Source organism: Pleurodeles waltl, chromosome 3_1 (assembly GCF_031143425.1).
Source record: "Pleurodeles waltl isolate 20211129_DDA chromosome 3_1, aPleWal1.hap1.20221129, whole genome shotgun sequence".
Classification (NCBI taxonomy): Eukaryota; Metazoa; Chordata; class Amphibia; order Caudata; family Salamandridae; genus Pleurodeles; species Pleurodeles waltl.
The window spans coordinates 1529719831-1529746728 of NC_090440.1; the positions used below are offsets into that span (position 1 = coordinate 1529719831).

At 41.2% G+C, this 26898-nt stretch overlaps 1 protein-coding gene across 1 annotated transcript in view; it reads left to right on the forward strand.

Annotated features, from left to right (window-relative positions):
- Positions 1 to 10504, forward strand: part of ATP5IF1 (ATP synthase inhibitory factor subunit 1) — a 52211-nt gene extending 41707 nt beyond the window's left edge. The window contains exons 2-3 of the mRNA XM_069225121.1: positions 4588 to 4700; positions 10264 to 10504. Of these exons, the coding sequence (XP_069081222.1) occupies positions 4588 to 4700; positions 10264 to 10408 (258 nt within the window). The 3' untranslated portion in view covers positions 10409 to 10504. The remainder of the gene's footprint in view (positions 1 to 4587; positions 4701 to 10263) is intronic.
- Positions 10505 to 26898: the final 16394 nt, after the last annotated feature.

Genomic DNA, 26898 nt, shown 5'->3' on the forward strand with positions numbered 1-26898 from the left:
TGAGGTTATTGTGTGAAAATTTAAATTTGGCGTTTTTCATTTAGGTAGGATGTGTTCTGGACAGGCTTGGTGTGGTATTCTAGGTTAGAATGGGGTTTAGAATGTGAAGGTCTCCCAGGAGACAACGACAGTTGGTGGACTAGAGAAGGAGAAAGAGAACAGGGAGAGAAACTGTCTGTGGGCTGTGGTGTTTCTGTATTACGAATATCTTCTAAAATAAACGTACTTTACCTTAAGAAAGATCCGTGTACTGACGAATCTTTCACTGGCGACGACGTGGGATCAATTCGTTTTGAGACGTGCTCGAAGAAACACCTCAACCAGGACTACGTAATCGCTTGCGTCTTTGGCTTCATTGCTTTTGGGCACTTGGAGCGGCTCAGCGCACCTCCGGAGCTGCTGTATTTGAAGTCCCTGGGTACTTTTGTTGTTTTCTGTTGTGGGTGTGCCGCGAGCGTGTGGAGCAGACGAACAGACTCTCGTGCCATGCTCAGGTAACGAGCGCACGCGCTGTTTTTTTTCTCTCCCTTCTACTTCCTGTTTTAACGCACAAAGCGTGTCAAGCCTCGCTTTCACCCAGACATTGTGGCAGCCATCTGTTTCGAGTGGTTTCAAAGCTTACAATTGCATTTAAGTAATCATCCTGGCAGACATATTAGAACGATTTTTTTTAGGATCAGTTTCACAATTACTGTGACTGTTTCTTCTATTTTATAGAGTTTTTTACATCTAACTCTGTAAAGATTTTACAAAATGCAGAATGTTACCTGCCCACCGTTTTTTTTGTCTTCACCTGGTGAACCACTGATTCCATGGAGAAAATGGAAAAGTGTTTTTGCACACTATGCTCGAGTTTGTGGCACATCCTTAAGTGCAAAAAGAAAAATGTTCAAGAAATAACTTTGGAAGATGAAGATTCTCCAAAAGAGTTTGTTTTACAAATAAAAAATGGAATTAGTGGGCCAGTAGAAGTTGTGTATATTGAGGGAGTTTCTATACCTATGATGTTTGATTCTGGAGCTAAGATCACTCTAATTCCTTTGAGTATTTTTGAAAAACATTTGAGAACTGGTGTTAAGTTGTTCAGACCAGATATTTCTCCAAAAGGATATGGGGGTGAACCCATTAAGCTGTTGGGTTATTTCATAGGTTCCATTCAGTACATGGATAGATTCACAGCTGGTAAAATTTACATCTCAGTAAGAGGAGATTCTCTTATTAGTTGGTCTCATCAGAGAGATTTAAGGGTTTATCTTGATCCAAATGAGTCTCCTTCAGTTAGGTTGAAAGATTTAAACTGCATTAATACTGTGGATAAAGGTAGACCATTTTATGAACAAGAATTCTCTGGTCTTTTTCATCCTGAACTAGGCTGTTTGAAGGGATATGTTCATGAGATCAAGTTGAGAAAGGGTGTAATTCCAGTTGTTAGCAAAGTGAGAGGTGTTCCCTTGATGGTGAGAGAGAAGATGAAAAAAGAATTAGAAAAACTGGAACAAGTGGGAATAATTGAAAAAGTGGAAGCCACTGAGTGGTTGGCTCCAGTGGTGATGGCAGTAAAGGCTAATGGTGAGCCAAGACTATGTATTGACTTGAGGGAGCTGAATAAATGTGTGATAACAGATCACTATCCCTTACCTAATATTAACGAAATGTTAGCTCTTCTTAGTAGTGCTAAATGTTTTTCATCCATTGACTTGACCTCAGCGTACCATCAGATTAAACTTCATCAGGATTCTCAAGACTTGACTGCTTTCATAACGCCTTTTGGTACTTACAAGTTTCTTCGGATGCCTTTTGGTTTAGTTTCTGCGGCTGCAGTTTTTCAACGAGCTATGGAGAAAGTTCTTGAAGGAATCCAAGGAGTCAAAATATATCAAGATGACATATTAGTGTATGGTGAGAACATTTCTGAACACAACATGCGAGTTCGCCAAGTTCTTCTGCGATTAAGGGAAAGTGGCCTAACGTTGAAAGCAGAGAAATGCAAGTTTAATCTGGAAGAAATTGATTATTTAGGTCACAAGATCTCTGCTCTTGGTATTGAACCAAGAAAGGGCTTAGTGGATACAATTGAGAATCTTGCAAGTCCTACGTCAAAAGAGGAAGTAATGAAGTTCTTAGGGATGGCCGAATTCTACAGTAAATTTGTAGACAACTTTGCGGAAAAGACCAAAACCATTAGGGAATTAGTAAGGAAGGGTGTTACGTTTCAGTGGGATAAAACATGTGAAGATGAATTTAAGAATGTGAAACATCTCTTGAGGTGTGCTCCGTGCTTGCAAAGCTTTGATCCAAGTCATCAAACCATCATCATGGCTGATGCTAGTGCAAAAGGTCTTGGTGCTGTGTTACTTCAAACCCATAATGGTGTAGAAAAAACCATATTGTTCATCTCAAGGTGTTTAAGGGGAGCAGAATCAAATTATTCGGTAATTGAGAGGGAAGCGCTGGCTGTATTTTGGGCTGTGAACAAACTAAGGAAGTTTGTTTGGGGTAACAAATTTCTTGTGAAAACGGACCACAAACCACTGAAGGAAATTTTTGAGAAAAAAGGGCTAGATATCATTTCGGGTAGGATCAGGAAATGGGTAGTGGCTCTTCAGGAATTTTCTTTTGAGGTACAATATATACCAGGTGCGCAGAATCTTGTTGCTGATTGTTTTTCTAGACTTGTGAATGAAGTCTCAGAATCGGAGGATCAATATGTTGAGAATCTTGATGAATTTGATGTTTGTCTGATTAGGGAAGGAATAATTAGAGAGAGTGAATGGAGGAGTAATTTATGTAATGATGCAGTGGTACAAAAGGTTCTTAAAAAAATCTAATCTGGTTGGGATGGCACTGAAAAACAAGATCAGCATTTATGCGGTTTTTGGAGGGTCAAAGACGAGTTGTCCTCTCAAGAAGGTTTATTACTGAGAGGTACTAAACTTATTCCTTCAGGGAAATTAAGGGATGAGCTAATATCCTTAGCACATGAGAGTCATCCAGGGATCTCGAAGACAAAGGAAAGATTGAGACTTGCATATTGGTGGCCGGGTATGGATGTTCAAATTGAGCGGTGTGTTAGGAAGTGTGTGGAATGTTCCAAGGCTGACAAAACCTTGATGTGTAGAGTTCAACCCATGGTGGTGAGGGAGCTACCCAGTAAACCGTGGCAGGAGGTTTCTTTAGACATCCTGGGACCTATTAGATATTCCAGCGTTGACAAGTATGTTTTGGTGTTGATAGACATGTATTCTAGATGGCCTGAGATTGGGATCACCTCTTCAGTAGAAACTCAGGTTGTCATAGACTTTCTTAATCAGATCTTTGATAGGGAGGGGATTCCTTCTTCCATTCTCACTGACAATGGTGTGCAACTTGTTTCTCAAAACATGGAGAGATTCCTTAGTAACAAGGGAATTATACATAAGAAGGCTTCTCTCTATCATCCTGAGACTAATGGCATGGTGGAGAGATTTAACAGGGTGTTAAAGGAAACCATTCAATTGGCAATGGCTAATAACAAATGTTGGAGAGAGGAGATTTTAAACAAAATCAAGAATTACAGACTAACTCCACATACAAGTACAGGTCTTACACCTTTTGAATTGTTTAGACACAGAAAACCTAATACGCAGATGTGTCCATCTTGGGTTAACGACAAGGTGGGGTTAGAGCAAAACCTGGGGTGTAGCATAGAACATAAAATAGACAGGGAAATTAGGAAAACTCTTGAAAGAAAGGCGGACTTTGACAGACGGAAGGCGGTAAAGAAAATTGTGATTTCAGTGGGTGATGTTGTTAAAGTGAGAAGTCCGCGATTTGGTTTATCTAACACTCATTCTAAATTCTCTTCTCCTCTCAAAGTGATAAAAGTCATGAAGAATGCTGTAAAGACAGAGGATCATAGGATTTGGAACATTGGGAGAATTGTAAAAATCTCTGGGGATGGTGATGGAAAATCTGGGAAAGTGAATGAAGAGAAATGTGAGCAAGGGGATAGCCATACTGCACTAAGAAGAAGCTCAAGGGTCTCTAGACATCCTAAAGCTCTAGATGATTTTGTTTTCTCAATGTAAAGAATATGTGCAACAGAGTTATTTCATTACTCTAGGGAGAGTTGCATTTATTCTTTTCTTACTTTATATGTGTTCTAATGAATGCACTGTATTTAGTATTATTTAATGTTTCTATTTTCAATTTCAATTTCTATAATTGTACTGTATGTTGCGGGTTTTTGTAGCATTGTGTTAAGAATACATATTTGATTTTTTTTTTTAATTTTGTTAATGAGGGGAAGATGTGTGGTATTCTAGGTTAGAATGGGGTTTAGAATGTGAAGGTCTCCCAGGAGACAACGACAGTTGGTGGACTAGAGAAGGAGAAAGAGAACAGGGAGAGAAACTGTCTGTGGGCTGTGGTGTTTCTGTATTACGAATATCTTCTAAAATAAACGTACTTTACCTTAAGAAAGATCCGTGTACTGACAAATCTTTCACTTGGCAGAACATTGATCACATTGAAGCACACCTGAAGTGATCAAATATTAAAAACAACAGTTTCGCAAGACTTTACAGTGCATGTTTTTTATTCTTTCAGTTGGGAGAGCTTGGCAAAGGTGCTGGTAAGGGAGGAGGCGGTGGTGGAACCATTCGGGAGGCCGGTGGTGCTTTTGGGAAAAAACAAGCTGCAGAAGAAGAAAGATATTTCAGGTAATCAATTTTACATGTAATTTATGAAAAAAACGAGTTTTCGAAGCCAATCGGACCTCTCTTTTTAATGATACAATGGAATTCACATTTACATACCCTTCAGGGGCCACTCGGTGATTGTGCCACTGTCTTGCCCCCTATTACCCTGCAATGACACGCCTCTGGGTTATTCAGTTAACAATGCTGAAAGAGAAGTGTTCCCTTACACTGTAGCAGCTATGGAGCCTTCACACTGTTCTTCTGACCTTTTCAGATGCTTGCCAGCTGCATCGATAAATCTGTAGGTGAATTTGCCTGCTACAGAAGGATACACGGAAGCAACTTTCTACTCATAAGTAGTTTTTCCCACATGACCTTTTCCAGCCAAGTACCTTTGCAACATAACCGGGCGAAGAACATGCACAGCATACCTTATCTTTTGTAATGTAGTAAAATTGCAAACCACTGTCTGAATTATCGCCTGGTGCCCTTAAAAGTTAATTACACAACAGAACAACCCATTTGTTCAACAAAGCTGAGCCTGCATCAGCCAGAATGTCCATATCTACTGTCAGAAAATCCTGTTTTGGCTAGGGTACCCTTCTTCAGACCACCCTTTACATGATACATCAATACAAACACACCTTGCAACCTCAACCAAGACACACTGCCACACCAGAAAACTACAGCAGGACCGCAAGGGACTACAACTTCAGTGTCGACTGAATGCTTCCCAAGCCCAGGATGTCCTGCTGCAACAAAAACTGGCCCCAACACCTTGAGCATAGCCCTGCTGCAGCTCACATACTCACCTTCAGCACGTCTGTAGCACCCCACCTGCAAACCAGCCCTCCGGTTATCCAGGATAGATCTATGCTAACCTCCCCATAACCATCTATAACCCACTCATAGTCCTACACATGTACCGTGCAACCCACACACACTGCAAGGATAGGTCACCCAGCAATACTTCTGGAGCCCTCCACAAACCTAAGCATCTACGCCCAGTCCTCTTCCACCTGCGTATACAGATCACATCACTTAATCTACAGGGATTTCAACTGCTTTGTATGCCCTACAGAGCATACATAATCTATCTCACAAAGTCTATATCCTACCCCACTATATCACTCTCAGTAAATTAGGATACAATTGCATAAACTCTTCCTGCTCCTCCTGCATGCGAGGGATATTCCAGCTCTACCCTGCTTGTTCTGTACACCCCAAGTCCCTTGGGCAGCCTAGGGCATCCCAGCTATATGCCCAGGACACTCCCCACTGTGACTAGAACACGTGTCTCTTCTCCACCTGCTCATGATACCAGGACCTGCCTTGCAACCCACAAGAAAACCCACATTGCATTGATGTATAGTGTCAGTATTTCACTACAGCTGAGAATAAGACAGTTCACTGCCTTCTTAGATATATTTCTGAACAAGCAACTAACAGAATAGTACACTGCATTATTTTGTATTTTTAACAATAATGTACAAGGCCTGTTCATCGATTTCCTGAAGAATGAGAGGCCGACCCGACCCAAAACTACTGACTGATTTTTGCAGTATGTGTGTGTAAACTCCTCAAGTTTCACCAACTCGCTTATCTTCATCTTAAGTAATTAAACCTGTTTCTTGGCTGCTACAGGCCTAGAAGATCGGATTATTGGATTCAATAGAGGGTATCCAACTGAAAAGATGAGAAGGGGATGAGATGGAAATACTTAAGAACCGAGAGTATTTCCGACAGGAGGCATTTTCAGGCGGGAACTCAGGCAGGGATTCTTCTCTCTTACACGAGACTTGATGCAGCAGTCATATTGAACTTGTGAATAAACAGTAATGGGTGAAAGTGAAGAGAATTCATAGAAGCTCAGTAGATCAAGATCATGATGACAAGAGGGGCCAAGGTATGTGCACTCCTACTCTAATGCCTGAAAACCAAAGAACACTGAGATCTGAAGTTTTACTTATTCCAGTGTCCCAAGTGGGAAGCCGTGTGTGATCCTTGATAAGTGATGGATCTGTAAGCAGGCACCGGTAAGTGGATTAAACAGAGCACATGGATGAGAGCGTTCCACTGCCAGAGCTGAAACACCCGTCAATCATGGTAATTTCAGATCATTGGTTATGCAGGACCCGACTTCTAGGTGTAAAACCTTTCTTTCTATTAAACATTTTATTTATATTTTCCATAAAAATATTAAAAACACGTGCCATCTTTAATTAAAATAATGTTCATTGTAGTATTTCATCACATTGTTCGAGTAAGTACGCAACTGAAATAAGAATCTGAAGGTTATTGCATAGCCCATGATGTAGATGAGTACACAAAGGAAAGGGGCAATAGAATAAAAACGCAGAGAAGCTTTTGTGGCTTAACAAGATGTGCAAGTAATTTTATTTATTTATATATATATATATATATATATCTTCAAGAAGCTCTATCCTTATGTTCTCAGAGATATATACTTGCGTCTGTGGTGAGAGAAAAGCGTTATAACCCAAGCTGTATAGTTCATTATTCTTGATGCCTCTTGGCACAGGAGACTGCGGAGCAGAGCATCGAGCAGAGGTGAGTAGAAGGGTGTGTCTTCTTAGATGAGTTGCTCATGGCAGTCCAGCTCGGAGTGGTGCAGGCTGCCCAGTGAAGCAGTGGGAGCAAATCCCAGGCTGCCCTCCAGAGGAGAAGCTGTTAGTGTGGTGCTGCATGTGCCTCGATGGTTCTCCTGGAACCGTGCACAGTCCATCAAGGAGCGATGCCCCGGGCTCTTACATCAAGAAAAGGAGATTCGGCCTAATTAGGAGACTACCACTAAGCCTCCTGGTCCTGCCTGTTTGAGAGTGTTTGACCTGGAACTAGACTCGCACTTGCGTTGAACAGTGCAGAAGCATCCTACCTACCTACCTCTCTCCCCCAGCACTCTGTTGGAGGTGACTGCCAGGGAGCCTACTTCATTAGGCTGTGTGCCTGCAGCATGCCACGCCCATGACTTGTCCTTGAAACCAGCCTCCTTCACTGAAATTGGCCTAGGAAAAGGTACCTCAGGGGCCCATCACCCAGTCTGCTGCTGTCCCTAACCCCCCTTTAGTTGAGAGCAGTTGAATTCCATATTGCTTACCCCTGCAAGCCGGGGTCGGGGGAAGGGGTTGGGCTTGGAGACTCACTTACCCTGCTTCTCTGGTGTGGCCCTGGCGGAGGGGTGTGGGGGGCCTGGTGGGCACCAACAACTGCTCTTCTGCAACTCAGGGACACAAAAATTGATGATGGCCGGTGTCAGCATTTTTCCTGGTTGTGCATAGTTGCACTGGCCAGCTGCTACGGGGAAGTGTTGGAAGGTGAGTGCCGCGATCAAGCATAGATGAGGCCTGCCGTTAGAAGGGTTGATGGGGTATTTTTATCCCTTCCTCCCAACAGTTGAGCCTTTCCTGACTGAATCTGCGGTTAATCATACTAAAGGCTATTAACAACACTAGAACCTCAGTGGAGCTGAAAATAGACACTCTGGCCCTAGAACTGGTAATCCTCTGTGAAGACCACACAAGATGTGGAAAGGGTAGGCTAATGAAGTGGAATCGCAGAATTTGAGTAGAATTCCTACCCTGGATGAGTGTGGTGAGGGCACAGAGGGTTGTGCTCAACTGAATAACTTTCGCAATAACTTAAACAATGATGCTTTCTCACGGAAGGTAAAGATTGGGACGGACGCGACTAGCTTCACAGGAAGCGTGGAGTATTTGAACAGGACCCAGTTTTAATAAAAGTTTTTAAATTTAGCTACTTATACCTTAACCTTCCTTGCTGCTTCATCGCACCTTTTATATTATTTAGCCACTTTTAATAAGTGAAATCAGATGAGAAAAGCCTGCACTACTGTTGTCTTTGTTATTGTTTTGTCTGAACAGATTCTTGTACTTCTGTCTGTTGAATATATGCAAGGGATGCTTGAAATTCTGCAGCCGGTCTGTGCACTTTGTTTGTGTGAGGAAAGCCTTTCACCTTTTGGGTGTGCTGTACCTGTATGTTTTTTTTTTTTTTTTTTAACCCATTTTATTTACTTTGCACAAAGAGCGAGGCATATTAGGCCAATACACAACCATACTATAATTATTAACAATATAAGGGAAAAAGTGAAGGCCTGCACGTATACACCCTACACCTCTCCCACCCCCTGGAATAAAACACAGAAATATTCCATATGAGACTACCCGCTTCCCACACTCACCCAGTCTACACTCACCCAGTCTACACTCATCCAGCGAAAGTCTATCTTGAGCCAATTGAACCCCAGCACGGACAGTTCCGACTCACTTCCCTGGCACTCCTCCCTGCTCTGCCATATTTCAGGGTGTTTCTAGGGGCAACCCCTTGTCTTATTAACTATAAACTCTTATTTCCAACCGCATAAATTGATCCATTCCCTTCTTCCATACTGCCGGGGATGTAGGAGACTGGGCCTCCACTCCCACGCTGTGTTGTACTTGGTTAGAGTCTGGCCCAAATACATTAGAGATAATAAATATCTGTTACCACCCAAGCAGTCTGGGAGATGGAGAAGGGTGAATTTAGGGTCCATCGGGCTCGACCAAGAGAGAACCCTACCAAATAGGCTGTCTCTCCGAACCACAATCTGAAACACGGACAGCTCCACACTGTGAATAAAGGTTCCTTCACCGATGCTACACCGAAGACAGGGCAAGAAGTCGATCACACCCACGTATCAAAGTCTATAACACGTAAAATATTCTGTGGAGGTATTTAAATTGGATCAGCCTGAATCGGGCTGCAGTGGCAGCCGTACGAGGTGCCGCCGCCGCCATTGCCTCAGTAAAAAAAACCTCGGTTTTGAGAGTCCCCAAATCTGCCTCCCACACAGCCCTAAAGGCTGAAAATGCGTACGAGTGATTTGAAACACCTGTTTGGTATATCTTGGCGACTTTATGATCACCCACGAGGAGTTTGTCCTCTAACGGGTTAAATTTGGGAAGGTCAGTCAGAGCAGTAATGTAGGGTGTCCGTGCATGCCAAAGCTGAATGTACCTGTGAAACTGGATAATATGGAGCGGATATTCCGTCTGTAGAGACTGTAAAGACTTCAGTAATGTTCCATGCATGACATCTCCCAGGGTACAGTTCACAATTAAGTCCCACCTACGGAAACCCTCTAGTGTCGCCACCTGGGAGAACATGCAACACCTCCACATCAGTGTCCACTCCGTCCAGAGAGGCATAGTTGGAAAGTCATTCGAAAACACAAAATTATTGGCTTTGTTAATGCTTGCGTTCTGATGGACATCAACATTTTACATGTTACGCTTTTGTAATGTAATCGTTGAAGGGGAATGAGTGTAGCAGGGCGTCACTTCGCAGTTGTTTCTTGCTGAGTTAGGTGTGATTTGGGTCAAGCTTGGAATTCAGTTATCAATGCTTAGAATGGACAAGTCAGAGTAAATTTGAAGAAGCTGCTGAAGCGAAGTGAATTGATCTCTGTTGTCGGTAATTGTTTGGAGTATCTAAAGTATTGCTTTTAGGGATGAGGCATGAAAGGAACTCATAAAAAGCTTTACTTGACTGTCTTTGTTCACAGGGAAAAAGAAAAACAGCAGCTGGCTTTTTTGAAGAAACATCACCACGAAGAAATAGATCATCACAAGAAAGAGATTGAACGACTGCAGAAAGAAATTGAACGCCATAAGTCCAAGTTGAAGAAGCTGGATGATGATGATGACTAAGTAGTTTAAAAACAGTATTGAAGGCCTGGATTAAGTACGCTTGTACTGCTGTACTTTATTAAAGCAGGCATATATTAAAATACTCTTCTAATTATGCATATTTGAGACTGCTTATTTTTTTTATTAGTGTTTCTGCAGTCCATTGGTGTCTTATTTACAGAAACACAGTAGGAACTAGTCAGTGTATTTTTGTCACATCAAAAGCACATTGCATCCCTTTCAGCCTGTCTCTTTAGGCCATCCTGTACAAACCATCACAACTCTGTCTAGACAGATAAAGTTATGTCCGTGTCACTTTTTTTTTTTTTGTTTGCCCTCGATATAGATATCTGAAGTCAAGGTACCCATTCATATTTTGTCAGAATCCGGCAAGATGGGAGGAAATGCTCTTGCTCTGTATGAATGACTGGTAGTTGGAATTACTATGGCAGTGGCCAGGCTTTTGCGATCTGCTTGTTCGTCTCGAGGTCTCTTTACTTTTGCAGGACTGAAGAGTGGACCCACGCCTTCCAAAGCAGGGCTCTTATAAATGTTTTCATAATCTGCCTTCCCAGGCCCGGGGTTAAATGCACTAAATCTTTATTCCAAATTGGGCGTGCAAGTTGGTTTTCATCTGTTTTAAGGGAGATAAATGAATCAATCAAGCAGCCATAAGATCATTGTGCTCCAAGTTTATTTAGAGCTAATGGGACTGTTATTGCATGTTTTGTTTAGGTTTGGAACAAGTGTTGGATGAGCGTCAGACCTTTTCGATATTAAAATATAATTAAACAGAAATATACATAGAGGGGCTTGGTGTCTGTTCTTTTCAGCCCGTACCTTGCTGGCAGGCTAATTCACATTTTAGAGAAGCTACTTTCGATTATTGAAGTGTCCTTGGCGGCCAGCCCCTGCCACCTCACGATCAGTGTGGGAGGTGGGTGAAACTCTCCTCGTCCAAAAAAAACAAAGGTTAAAGTGATATTATAGTTTGTTATAGTAATAGGGTCTTAGTTCACATTTAAAAAAAAAATAAAAAAAAACTTACGGTTATATTATAGTTAGGTAAGGTAATGGGGGGGGGGGAGGGGGGAACTGCTGCCCATGGGCAGTTGGGCACCGGACCTGGCCAGCCCCACCCCATGCTGCCCAGGTCCTAAAGTTATGTCCTCACTGAGTGAGTGAATTGAATATGGTAACCTCCTCTTCTTTTGATGTTTAAAAAAAAAAAACTGGAAATTTACTGGGGAAAAAAAACAAAGGTTAAAGTGATGATGATCTAGTTGGGTATAGTAATAAGACTCTTGAAGAAAAGTTCAAAAACTGACTGGAAAAAAAACCCCAAAGGTTAAAGTGTTATAGTTAGGTGTTGACTAATGTAATAATATTTAACATCCCAAAAAACCTGAAAGTCGCCAATTATAACTAAAATATAACTTTGACCCATCCATGGACTGCTTATGACCTTGCATATTACTTCACTCATAACACATTAAATGACGTCATTAATGACCACTCCAGTGACGACATTGGTCTCATCACTGATGGCCTCTTCCTGTGGATAAGTCAGTTATATGCTTTTCGTACTGGAAGGTATTCAGCAAGGTAAATGTATACGCAGTTTTCTATAACAGCTGTTGTAGTAACGGGTGTATCCTTTCGCAACAACCAGAATATGAAGCATATCTGTGTAATCACCCACATTAAGTAGGTATTATTATTTTCTTCTTTGCAAGTGAAATCCATACGAAATATGGCTCAGTACACAATGAGATTAGCAACATATTTAAACCTTGACAACCATTCAAAAACAGTGTTTGGCTATTTACCTTCAAGTGATGTGCCTGATAATGCCTCATTTAACATAGAATTTTAAGAGAATGGCTTCACTTCTAAGTATCATCTGCTTTTATAAGGCATGCTCTACAAGGCCCTTTGGCCAACCTTCTGTGGTATGTAAATCTACCCTAAGCAGAAAAAGTATGTGCCACTTTCACAGTGGTTGCACTCATACAGAGCATTGAACAGTCTGAGTAACCCATAGATTATACATTCTACAAGTGTATGTCTGAGAAGTTTGACTGAAAATTTGGAAATATATCTGCAGTTTATAAATCTCCAGTTTGAATAGAAATTGTGCATAGCACTAGATGACAACACTTTCATGTCCACGTATAAACAGAAATCCACAGGTGATTAATGTAAGAGGCTTTGGTTTTTAGAGATCCTCTTTCCAACTGTAACACTTAAGATTACATTTCATGGAACAACCCTTTATAAATTCAGTTTCACTTTTAATAATGCCAGTGCACCATCCAAATAAAGCAACATTAGCAATTCCAGTAAGTGTGACTCTCGAACGAAATTGCTTCTTGTGTCACTGATGGCTTTAAGCACTCAGTATGTTATTATACATGTACTCTGTCACTCACTTTGCGCGCCTGCATCCATTCGCTGACTCATTCTTGCATTTACCCTCTGGTACAATCTCAAAGGCATACAATCACCAACCTATGCACAGAAAGTTAGCAGTACAGCAGAAAATTTACTCTGTAAACATGGCTAGCATATGCTCCCAAAAACAAAACTAAATATAGCAGCAGTTTCTGTCTTGAAGAGGTGTTGTAAATAGAGGCTCATTGGTTTGAAATTTCAGCAGGGCTGCCACATTTAGAACCAACATTTTGCCCATCATAGAAAGGTAAAACTGATGCTCTCAGGGCAACAGCATTCCATCATTGTTGTCTGGTTTAAAGGAAATGGTCACATGGAATGCGGCGAATTGCAAATGAAATGATCGGCAAGCAGGTGAGGTGTTAGCACTGCCTGGAGAGCTGCAGTTTTATCTTGAATATTAAAATAAAAAGAGAAGGAAGAAATTAAAGGAGAACTGTAAAAGGAACCAAAGGGCTGGCCAACCAGCTTTTACACTGAAGCACACCCTTTTTCAGGTGACTGTATATGTGATCAGAAAATACCAATTCACAGTGCAAGGGAGCCAGTGACTGATGTGGACTGAACCTTTACCCCTTGCAGGACGCTGTCCTGGATGACCACTTAACAAAATACCTGCCTCCTGGCTTTAGCACAGTGTAATAAAAATTTGATATTAAAAGCATGCTCTTTACAATAAGTAAAGCTTACCTGCTTTGGCATAATTTTTCCTTCTAAACAGATCCCACCTGAGGAATCTGACACTTTTTCCAGTAAACCAGTAAGGCCTCTAGCAGTGGCTTGACACACTAAAAGAACACAATCTTACTGAAGTGTGTGTAAACTGGCAATCCCCAAGCATATAGTTGTAAAATTACTAACATACAAAATTATACTTGGCAAAATAATATACACACCCTCTCAATAGGGCCCAGCAAAAATCCGCACAGTGAAATTCTGCTCCATTGGTTAGACTTGGTGTGTGCCCAGCACCAAAGCCCTTGTCATTTTACGGTAATCTGTGAGATTACATGTAACCAAATATTTTTGTACGGACTGTGACATAATGTTCCAACGATCTGTTGGATTTACAGTATGCTTTTCACATTCAATGAGCCAGGCCGACTGCTTTCAGTAGTAATTTTTCATAATATGCAGGCAAGACCTACGGAGTCTAACACAACCTTTCCCTGCACATCAATTGAACCTGTTGCAATTGTGAATTTTGTCAATATAACCAGTTTGGCCTTACTGTACTGAGCATAGCTTTTCCACAAGGCAACCATCAGGCATACAATCATAAAAAATTGCAAATGTGTACAAAACTACAGTTGTCAAACCAAAATGCTATCTTTCCTAACAGGGTTAACCAAGGAGTCTTGCAGTGCGAATTTTCTAAACCCATAATTTGTCAGAGGGGGTAAGCAATGCCCAAACTCTTGCCTAGTAAGACAATCTGTAGGCTTTAATTCAGAGTAATAAAAATCCAACCTTAATTGCTTATTGATTTTAACATATGCTTTTCACAGTCAATTTGCCACGTCTACTGTCTTTATCATAACTTTTCATAATAATCAATCGGATCTATATCCTTTATCGTTGCCATGGCACCATAGCCAATTCATGCCCATCCAGCAAGCATGCATCATAGTACAAATGTCCACAAAATTATAGTGGACAAAATACTAGCTTTCCAAAGAGCCTAAAAAGGATTATTGTAATGCATTTCTTCTATCCCCACAGTTTGTTCAGGTGAATCACAAACACCAAAACCTGTGCGTAGTACTGTAATTTAAGGAATAACGTGTAACCATATACCTGACTACAGGCTTTAGCATAGTGGAATAACAATCCATCCTTAAAAGCCTATTGTCTTTGGCTCATGCTTTTCACAATAAGTAGGTCAGGCATACTGTCTTTGTTCTAAAGTTTTCATGATAAACAGATCAAACCTGTAAAATCTGCCATGATTTTTATAGATATTGGGCATAACGTTTTCTACTCCATCAATCAGGCCTATAGCTTGTCATCATAACCAACAGTTTTTAGCATAAGCTTTTCCACACGGTAGCCGTCGGATACAGTCCACATTAGAGAAGAATACAAAATTACAGAAGTACTGTCCCTTCTAAGATTACCTAAAAAGGATTCTCAGAGTGCAAACCTTCTGTATCCATGGTTTGTCACACAGAGTAACCAATGGTAACACGTCCCTTTTGATAATTTATTACACCTCAGGACTCGTTTTGGGCCAATGAATCTTTTGACCCAGTTGAGAGACACCTTAGGACGAGATAGCTAATCAGTATGTCAATCAATACGTCAATAATGTCAATATTTATTACCACAATGCATTTTACTTTAGTCAAAGACATTAATCAACTCAAGACACCACCATAACCTTGCAGTCATGAATAACCACACCAGTTTAGTAGAATTTTATGAGCTTTATTCCCTATTAATTACAATTCTGAAAGCAAGTGTATTAATCTTAAAACCAAGAAACAAAACAGCATAGTCACAATATGGCAACTCTGATAAGATTTCATTAAAGCAAGAATCACAAACATCAGAACATAACACGGCGTGAACATAGATCAACTTTAACAGAGTATCATTAATGCGTCATACAAACAACTGAAACTATGCTTTGTTGAACTATTTGCGTCAGCTTAGTGAGCACCTGTCCTAACCACTGATTAGCATTGGCATGTTGGGCTTCATGCAAAACAATTTAGAACATCAATTTGGAAAACATCTAGCTATGGTCTCTGTCAAAAGTAAGCAGTTGATACCTAGAAAGGAAAAGCAAACAGACAAATCACAATTTCATTGTCATAGTTACCCTCCAAGGTTTAGGTCAGCACTCAGGATCAGTCTTCGTCTTCAGGACATCAGTTGATTCGCCATCAGTCAAAGCTCAGCTCTGGGGTAAAAGGGGCACTTCCCTCATAAGGAAGCAAAGTGTAAAATGGGTAATCTAAAGAAGAGGGTGGTTTGAAGTAAACCAATAAGTCACCAAACAGAGTGACAAAGTTTCTGGATAAAATCAATAGCATTCCCTAACCCACCTTAATGGCTCCCGTTTCATGGGTTTTTATCCCTTTTTTTTGTTGTACATTCTCCTAAAATCCACTTGGCTAAGGGGTTGCACCCCACTATCTCTACCCAATTAGAAAACAGATTGTCATTAATCTTACACCCCATATTAGTTTACAGACATCTTATTGGTGCACATGATAAACGTCTTCAGAGGTAACATGTCCGGTATGATTTCATCCTTCTGTAATTCTTTGCACATCTTTGGTCAGTAGCTCTATTGTCCATACCGGTTTGAACGACCTTGTATATTATACTAATCTACACTGTTGCCTTTTAACTAAAACATTTCTACAAGCAATATGAATTTCATGAGAACAGATCCACTATAGTTACATTCAGCTTCTAGTTGAAGAAAACAAGAGGTCATGTCCTTTTGCGAGTCAGCACATTAGAAAAACACATTTAATATGAGCGCCAGGCAGCTAAGCTTCGGCTCATGCTAATTTAAGGCCTACAAGATTTATTTAGCATAACTTTAATAATTAGTATAAAACCATTCTTTAATACAAGAATTCATAAGCATAAGCCATTTTCATTAGTCCCCGTATACATTGGCGGCCACTCCCCGTGGTCACATTTCAAGTACCCGTTTAAGCAAAACACATTAATATAGTTTCTATGTGGCATTATCACACATTAGTTCATAAACATTTCTCGTTAATATAGATTATATAAACTACACTCTCTCACCAACACCAAAACCATTGCTTGCTAGTCCTCAGAAAACGTAGATTGTGGTAATCCCATACTGATCTCAAGCAAAAATCTGACCTTTAAATTCTAATGTTAATAATGAAAGGGGCGTGTGCTAGGCCTAGAATGCATTCCCCGTGGCTGCCTTCTGCCGATCTGTGCTGAGAGAGAGAAAATAAATTATTTAGTTATCTAAGACTCATTCACAGTATTGCAAATGTACGTGTCTGCCTGTATATTCAAGTTCTGCAAAATAAAATGGTCACTGCTGCGAACAGCAAATCCTGCCTAATCAAAACATGTATTCTTTACCCCCCCAACGTGCGGATTGAGCGAAAACCACTCTCTAGTGATGCTTACAAAGTAGTCTGGTGACGGCTGTACTGTCAAGCCAGATCATGAAATAAATGCTTCGGGCTACAGCATAAGTAATTCTGTTAACCTACTATGTGAAGGGATAGGGTTGAAGCAGCCTAGTTATAAAAAAACAATTTTTAATACAAGGAATTCTTAAATTTCTACAAACATTGTTGAGGAAATATCCAGCACGTTAGTACTTAGTTTTTTTTTTCGTTTTTCTTAATGTTAATCTACACAATGTGTTCGGTTTGGTGTCCGAAATGGTAACTAGGCACTGGATAAATAGAAATTTAGTTAAGTAAGGAGATCCTTGTCTTTGTTCAAGTAAGGATGGAAGTTTTTCTTAAAAGCGGTGGTTCTTAAACTTTTGATTTCTGTGGAACCACCCCACCCCAGCATTTAATTATTAGTGGAATCCGGGGACACCCACTGAGTTACTCCTGGAAGCCAGAGGCACTATTCTAAGCAATATTTGATTTAAACCTCGAAACAATACAGAAGCACTCAGACACAAGCATTCATGGAACAAATATACAAATGCTTAAATATTTTATTCAAACAAATGTAAAATATCAAAACTTTAATTTCAGTGGAAAAGTTAGCGCTTCTCCAATTTCAGTTGAGGCAACCGTGGTCCATATTATATTCTGTTTGATGCTCTTGCATTGCTTAATTTTTTAACCTTAACATTTACAGAATATTTTTTAAGATTTTCAACTTTGCTTTTTGCTGCTTTTATTTATATACATTTTACTCATCTGTCTTATATATATATATATATATATATATATATATATATATATATATATTTTTTTTTTTTTAGCCGTTTTTGACCTCCTGAGTAGGCGTTGAGGCTCCAGACCACAGTTTAAGAACGTATGCTTTAAAGGATTCTGAAAAGTAGGCATTGACAAATTGCTTAAGCCTACGTTTAGGCAACTTTAATAAGTTGTGTTTTTATGTAGTCCTTCATATAGCACTACTTTATTTAAGCACTATAAAAAATACATATTACTATTACACTCAATTTAATGGCAATCCATTTCTCAACCTCGAAAGGATCGAAGAGTGTTTTGCTTGCCGAGATTTAAAATTATGACTGATGTTTGCGGTGAGTGTTTAACTCTGAGCTTTTTGCTACACTGGAATGGTCTTTGAGAAGTGGTCACTGGCGTTAAGAAACTGTATCGCAGCCAGTATAGTGGCTGAAAAACAATGGTGTGGAATATAACTATAGGGGTTACTAGTGGCTCATATTAATTCAAGCATTCCTTACATCATTTTTGTTCTTACAGTAGACTTCCTGCTTGCAGTGGGTATGTCTAGATGTAGGTCCCCTGCGCGTGAACCTCAAGCCATACATAATTGATGTTACCTAGTAGGTCGAAGTGGTCTGGATTTGCTGGTGTTCATGTCTGGAAGGGACCTGACCTGGCAAGTTGGTCTGGACTGTTCCTATTAGAGCAGGACCAAAACTGATGGGCGTTATTCGGGTCTCTTTTTAGATTGGCATAATGGGAGAAAAATGATAATCTGAAATATAGCCCGAGCATTTGCCAGTGGCTTAAATTAATTATAGCATTCCTTACATGACCTTGCTGTTTTTATTCAGAATGTTAGATTAAGTTTTCCTCCCAGCCTGTTCTCTTTGAACTTGCTTGGCTCCTGAATACCTGCAATGTGACCATTTGAATCCACTTATTATTTTCACACCTTCAATTGAAAAAAGTTTTTTGCAGTGTGACTTCAAAGAGAAACTTGCAGTGAAGAGATGTTATTACCTTATCTTCTTTACTTAGCAAAATCTTGCCTTCAGTTTCTTTCTACAAAAGTGCATTTGGATCTCTGTTTCCTTCTACAAAAGTGCATTTGGATCTCACTGTATATGAAGGGTGCCTCTCGGGCATCTTTTTTTTTTTTTTTTTTACCTCTTACAATTCCTGTTTAGTAAGGATTCTGTTTGATCTGAGGGAACTTTTGTGTTGTCAGGAGGCCTTCACCTTATTGGAGTTTTAATATTGTCCTTTCCAAACAAATGCTGTCCTGTTGACAGCATGTTGTATGATCTGATATGGGAGAAAGATAAAGCGCCTATACAGGATTGGGAGCAGTGTTATTCTCAAGAATGTATTAGGTAATGTATCTCTAACAGTATCAACATTGTCATTAGAACAAGAAGCATAGCCAGTTAAATAAACCTTCTTGAGTCAAATATATTAGAAACCATGTAGGTTTACTAATAGTTCTAAAATCATTTTAGAAAGCAGGGAGGAGCCAAGATGGCTGCTGATGGATCATTGATATTGGGAACTCCCCTTGGTCCGATCTATCTCCCTCAAGGGGTGACAAAGCAACCAGCAAAAGCAGGGTGTACTGTGGCAGTATGATGCAGATGCAGTGAGCAGCTCACAAGATGACTGGATGGTGTGCAGCTGCAAGATGCACCTGGAACAGCAGTGGATGGAAGAGGTGAGTCGTTATGCCACGGGTCTGTGCAGCAGGTAGCTACCACATCCTGATCGGAGCATTGCCTTGGGTCAGCCGGCCTGGGAGGAGTGCTCTGAGAACAGCACTTGGCATGTTCGGAGCCAGGGAGTGACCATTCAGGGGGCCAGAGGTGAGATGAGCTGCCTAGCGGCTTATTGGTAACTGGAGAAGGCCATGTGTGCAGTGCCTGGTGATCAAGTGCAACTTCCAACAGGGGGAAGTGATTGTGCCCTGCCCTCTCCCAAACACAGGAAAACAGCATGCGGGGGCTCCCCCCTTAAACTGGAGAGGACTCCATATGAGGAGCCTGATGGCCAAGGCCCTGGAGTGCACATTTTAGGGTGGGGTGACTGTGCATGACCCTCCTCTTAGGCCGCCCCCTCCCCCCGGAGTGAAATAAAAGAGAGGAGGTAGATTTAGATTCCCCTAGAGGGGACATTGTAAAAGAAGTCTGGGGCCCATGTAGGGATACTCGTAGGGGTAGTTGCTTGCACCCCCACCCCTCTGTTCATAGCAAACTCGGTACAAAGGAGCTGCCCAACAGACATTAGGAGACCGGACTGGCAGCCGGTACCACAATTTAACCGATATTACCTTTTTGCTCATGGTGTGCCCCTGGGCCTGCGGTGCAGATCGAAGGGGCTTGATAGCCCTGCATTTGATACAGTGTGTTGTGATGGGGTGAACTCTGACTTCGTGGGCCCCAGAACTTATAGTGCCACGTCACTGGGCACGAATACCACCTAAACCCAAGGTGGGCCCGAGAACGGCCTGCAAAAGTCGCCATATTAGTGAGAAGGGATTGGCCTGGATGGCTAAGGGTGCAACTCTTGGTGAGGAGCCTGTGATGGGGGAGGCTGCACCTCCACCTAATCTGGATATTAAAAGTTTGATTCTGGAGGGCAACAAGGCCATCACAGGAAAGATCAATGGAGTGGCCATTATGGTGGCTTTGTTGTGCCAAGATATGGACAAGGTGAGAGAGCGCGTGTGAAAGACTTGGCCACTAGATGCTGATGGAGCAGATCGGATCTTAAGGGTTCATACTAGCCAACTGGCGGACTAAGAGAGAAGTTTACAGATGCAGGAGGCCAAATTAGTGGACTTGGAAGTCTGGTCTTAACGCAATAACATGCCCATACTAGGATTGCCAGAAGGGGCAGAATTCTCACCTGTGGAACAAATTCTGGAATCATGGCTGCCTACTGTCCTGGTGGGGCTAGAGGGTGAGCGGTGTTTGCAGATGGACAGAGCCCACAGAATGCTGAGTGGCAGACAAAAACTGGCGCACCACCATGCATGCTGATTGCTAGGGTGCTGAGATATAATGACAAAATGGGTATACTGGCAATGGCTCGTTAGATGTGAAATTTAATGGGAACAGGATTTATTTTTACCCTATGAAAAGGCAACCCAAAGAAGCGAGAAGCGTGTGTTAGATAGTCTGGATAGCTCAGCTGCTGGGCAGGTCTTCTAGGATGTTATTGGAGGGTATGTACTTTCAATTTACTGGATCTATGGAGGCCACAGCATGGTCAGACAAGGGGTTATTTCTTCTATTTCCTACCACATGGGGCCTTTTCAGAATTGACTACATTTTTATACATCCAGAACAGGTTGCGCATTTTGGGGAAGTCTTGTAGTTGTCCCAAACTGTCAAACCAGGATCAACTTGCGGTTGAGCCACAAGACCAGCCCTTTTTGGTGCTGGTGGTGCTTCCAACCCTGGGTGCTGCATGATCCAGCATTCAGGAAACACATTACAGAGGCAGTGCGGGAGTTCTTTACTGTTAACACAGGGTTGGTCCAGTCAGCTGGAGTGGTATAAGAAGCATTTATTATGAGCATGTGGAAATCACTGGGGCACACAGTCACAAGACCGGAACAATGGGTAGTGGACATAGACTGGCAAGCTCCACGCAATTCTGTGACCTGGGTTGTGTGACACAGGTTACAAAATGAGTTGAATGTGGCCCTGGACATCTTAAGGAAGCATGACTAGAACATGGGGAAATAAAGGATATGCAGGGTGATACACCTGGTCGATCACTGGCATGGCTGGTTAATGAGGAGAAAGGGGCAGAATGCAGTTGTCCCTCACGGACATTATGGGCGACCCTAACAGCTCAGGATGATATTCTGGGCCAGTTTGCAAAGTTTTACTCAGCACTGTATGTGCAACAGGGTTGGAGCGATAAGTCCGGCATAGCTGCAATTCTGGATGAGATGCAACTACCCAAGGTGAAAGAGGAAACAAGGGCTTTCTTAAACACGCCAGTTGATGAACCTGACATTACATGAGCTTTCAAACAAATGAGCACAGTAAAGGTGCCAGATAATGGGTTAGCAATTGAATTTTATCAAACATATGTAGATTGTCTCTGCACACCTTTGCTGGCCATGTATGAGGAGATCTTCAATTCTGGGGCGTTACCAGTGTCACTGAAGGAGGCAAACATAGTAGTCCTACCTACATCAGGGTGAGACCTCAGTGATTGTGAATCATATTGACCATTATTGATGATCAGTGTTGATGCGGAGATCCTGAGGAAAATACTGGCCCACGCTTGGCGGAGGGGTGGGCAAGTGGCTGCGGTTCACGATGTCCCTGATGGGGCGCATAGCTATCAGTAAGGTGATTATGCTGCCTAGAGTCCTATATGTGCTACAACACGTCAGTGCATATGCCAGTTGCTGTACTGGGGGCACTGAAGGGCACGGATCAGCTTGGAAGTTCTGAAGCTACCATGGGGTGAAGGAAGGATACAGGCACCGAAATTCAGGGGCTTACTACTGGGCTGCTCATTTACAATATATAGTTTTGTGGTTTCAAGAGTTGGGGGGCACTGACTCTGTGGCTGGGATTCTGGCTCATTTAATCTGTCTGTTGAAATGACTAGCGCTACTGCTGGTTCCCCGGAAGAGAAAAAAAAAAACCTTACCACTGCTGGTCAGGACCTTCATGGATATTTGGAGGCAGGCATCTAAAAGACTGAGATGAGTATGGATACTTGAAACAGCTGGTTCCTTGGAACACAGGGATCTGTCCTATGTTGCCTGTGTTCTTAAGGTGCAGAGAAGAGGGAGATATCCTGTGGAGCATAGGAGAGCTCTTTAAAGATGATCGGTTGGTCATTATGTGGACTTCTATGCCAGATGGGGGATAGCTGGCAGATGCTCACAGGTATATGCTGGTCTAGTGGAGGTGTGGAAGTATACTCCAATCAAAGGTCAAAGTAAAATAGTAATTTTATTTCCAAGAGAAAATGATCTCCATCCACTGTGTAAGCCTAACCAACTCCAGCTCTCCCTCTACCAGCAGCTCCTACATTTTAATACTAACATTCTAATGGAACTTAAAGGAACCATGCAAGAAGTAAGGGCGGGGATTGAGAGAAATACACTGAAAGATGTCAAAGACAAATAATGAATAAACCAATGTCGAATACCATACACCTTTCCTCTTAAAAAAAGAAAAAAAAAAAAAAAAAACAGAACGTAAGCACAAATATTTTGTGATCAATTTACTTTTACAATTCTGTTGAAATTCCATATGCAACCATCATTCAGCTTTCCTGCATTGCGAAATACTTTTATGACATATGTCTCACTGAAATGAGAATTTTGAGACTTTCTGGGTAATTTAATTTTCACTTTGTCCCCAACTTCCTCTTCTTTAGGCTTTACTGCTTTAGGATCATCATAATTCAATTTCCTTTTGAACTGTATATCTTTTTCTCTTTGACGCAATTTCTCTTGACACCCACTCCCATGGTCATTACCACCGAAATTACTTACCCCCGGAGGAATCAGAATGATGTTGATACATTTTTAAATCAAAAAAATGGAGTCACTCCTGTTGTGGTATGAGGAGTAAACATATAATCTACCACTCTTTCCTTTACAGCTTGAACCCAATTTTTCCCAGTCCCTTTAGCTATTTGAATCATTTCTTTCAACACGATTGAATCTCTCAATCTTGCCATATCTGTCAGGATGATATAGAGCACATTTCGTATGTAAGATACCTCTGTCCTTAACAAAACTTTCCATTTACCTGGATGTAAATTGTACCTCAATATCTGTAAGAATTAATTTTGGATTACCTTCCACAGCAAATAATTAGGAAAGAAAGCTGATCACATATTTAGCAGTGATCTCATTCACTATAGCGACTTCATGCCGTCTAGACAACTTATCCATGACTACTAATATATACCGATTAGATCCGCTAGAACAAATGTGACCAACTACACACCATGGGAGCAGATCTGACTTTCAAAGTTTTGTCACTCAGACGACATTCACCATAATCCATCATCATCATCATATTTACATCTGTGCCATTAATGTCAACTACATCAGAGGGATTTACACTGTATATGCACTTTACATCATTCATAATTTGCAAAAGGATGTTCTTTGTTCACATTCAATTTCACGAACTTTCTCTTTAGCAGACCCAGCCCTACATCATTTGGCAAAAATCTCCTTTTTTTCCCCACAGGACCTACACACCACTACTTGCCAAATGATTTGGACTCTCACAACAGTTTGTTTTTAGTTACTTAAATTTGTTTCTTCTTAGTCCCTGCATTAACTTGAACAGAAGATACTTCCTCTGTAGATTTTTTCAATTCTTGTATACAGTGCTGTGAATGTTCTACCTGTTTACCAATTCTAATGACCTCCTCAAGTTTAAGATAATGTTTGCCCTCCAGGTCTTCTCACACCTTATCACTCTTACGCTCTTAACATAAGCTGACCATGTATTCTTTCTTTGTTGTTAGCCCCAAAATTACATGTACTTCCTCAACACTGTCACAAAATTCTCCATAGATTCACCCTCCTCTTGTTTCCTTTTCCCAAAGTAATAACGTTGCAAAATCATGGAAGCCTTGGGAAGATAATGCATTTCGAGGTTGTAATCGCAATTTCAAATTCATTCATCTGGTCTCCATCTCCTTCAGTATAGGTACATTTTCATAAACCTCTTGTCCCTCAGCTCCTAATCAATGCATAAGCATGGGTGTTTTTTTTTTCTTCTGGAGACATGTTTGGCCGACACACTTTAATATAATTAATGAACCCTTTTCTCACTTTCACCACTTTCTGGTGAAGAAAGAAAAAACGGCGAGGGTGATATGTTCTGCATAATTTTATTTCTGTTTCTGAAAGAGAACTACTTTTTTCTACCCAAATAGATGTACCAAAAAAATGTGAAATGAACATTGTAAATTTGGCCAACTTGTTAAGTGTTAAACTCCGGTACCCGATCTCCTCCTGTAATAAAGATGAGGTTAGTAATATCAACATTAAAATAAGTAAAAATGAATTGTTGTATTAATAAACTATAGTATACTGGTTTAAGTTTCTGTGTTGTTAGCAGTCCGTTTTCACTGTTAGTGAAAATGGACTGATGCTTTCTTCAACTATTTGTTGAAGGAAGCAGCAGCCTGTTTTTACTGTTAATTGAAGATAGTAAGTGAAGTGTTTATTCATCAGGAGAATTGAGATCGGCACACACAGGACAGCGGGAGAATGATGCTGCCAGGGAGTCATGGTAATCCTTTATTTCAAAATTTGTCACGCGCTCGCACTAGAGCCAATTCAAGAAGATGCGGTACAACAGTTGGAGCATGCGACAGGGTGAGCAGGAATGTCTCACGAGCCTGTCTAGAGCATGAGCGTAGAGGCAGCCTGAGTGTAAAGGTTGCACGTGTAAAAACAATTAGCACGCCAGTACAAGGCTGCCGCTTAAGCCTGTGTGCAGCACAATGGATTTTTTTAATTATCAAAAACGTATAGGAGTAGGGAGAGCAAACTATGGCGTGGAAAACGATATTGCATACACAGCATAGCGTCTGAAAGGATTGGGAACACTCCACAAAGTTCTCCTTTAAACTAATGAAACTTGAATTAACAGAGTTTGAAGAGCTGTAAAACTACATACCGTTTCTGCGAGTAAGCGTTTTCAAGCAGATCAGTTCATGAAGATTGACGTATGAAAAATGTCCTTATAGACGTAGATCTTTAAAGCCTCTAATATATAGATTTTCCAAATGTACAAATCACAAGGTAACCTGTAGAATGGTTTTTGATAATTCAGTGTTAAATTTTCTCAAAGGGACATAGATTTTCCTCTTGTCGCCAATGTGGAAGTATACTCCAATCAAAGGTCAAAGTAAAATAGCAATTTACTTTCCAAGAGAAAAGGAACTCCATACAATACGTAAACATAACTGACTCCAGCTCCAACTCTCCTAACAGCAAATCCTACATTTCAAATACTAACATTGTAATGGAATCTAAAGGGAACAATGCAAGAAGTAAGGGTGGGGGGTGGGTGGGTAGGGGAAGTAGTGGCAGAAATACACTGGAAGCTACCAAAAGCAGAGGGAAACCATATTACTTATATATATATATGTATACACACACACACACACACACACACACACACACATGCATTATTGTTACTGCATATGGGTGCCCGCATGCCAACGTTGAAGCTACAGTGGAACGGTGATTTAGGTGTGGAGTTGAAGGAACGTGAATGGGTATTCATATTGGGCAATTGTAGAAAAGTTACATGGAGTGTGTGATTGAAACTGATTCATTATAAGTGTGTTTATAGGGATTTTGTCACACCGCAGTGGTTACACAGGTTAGACCCCTCCAAGTCAGAGCAGTGTCCCAAGTGCAGTATCACAGTGGGGACTTACATACACATGTGGTGACATGCCCAGGGAAGTGGGGGGAGTGGCTTTTGGGGCAAGGTGATCCAGGCACTGGGGGAACTGACCGGACTGCCATGACAGCCAACGATTCAGCTTTGTTTTACCTGGTGACCCGTGCCAAACACACTAAATACATAGAAAAGTTACTGGGACTGGCTGTGGCCAAGAAATGCATAGCTCTGAAGTGGTTGGCACCCCAACCTGGAAACAATGGATGTGAGAATTTGCAATATGGGTGCGAGCCGAGTGTGGGGTATGACACAGTTTGGTGTATAGTGGGAAAGGCCAAGGTGGGCAAAATGGAATGGGACATGGTAGACGTTCACCTACAGCAGGAAATGGAGGACCCTGCGGTGGAGCAGGACAAATGTTACTTTTACAACCCAGATGCTATATACGAACAGATGGTGAAATGTAATTGCTGTGGCATGCTCCTTTTCTTGGTTGGGAGGGGAATCAGGGGGTGGTTGTGACATTGTAATGTTGCATTACTGCTGAAATCTATGAAAGATATACGAGGAACAAAAAATCATTATAGAAGGCAAAGTATGGTTAAACGTTTATTGGCAAATAGAGACATAGCATAGAGCTCAGTTAAGTGTAGAAATCAATAGCAAAAAACTATGTCCCAGCAATATGCCAAAATATGCAGCATAAAATCTGTCAAATTGGGAGGCTGATCTGAAAGAATCTAGGTAG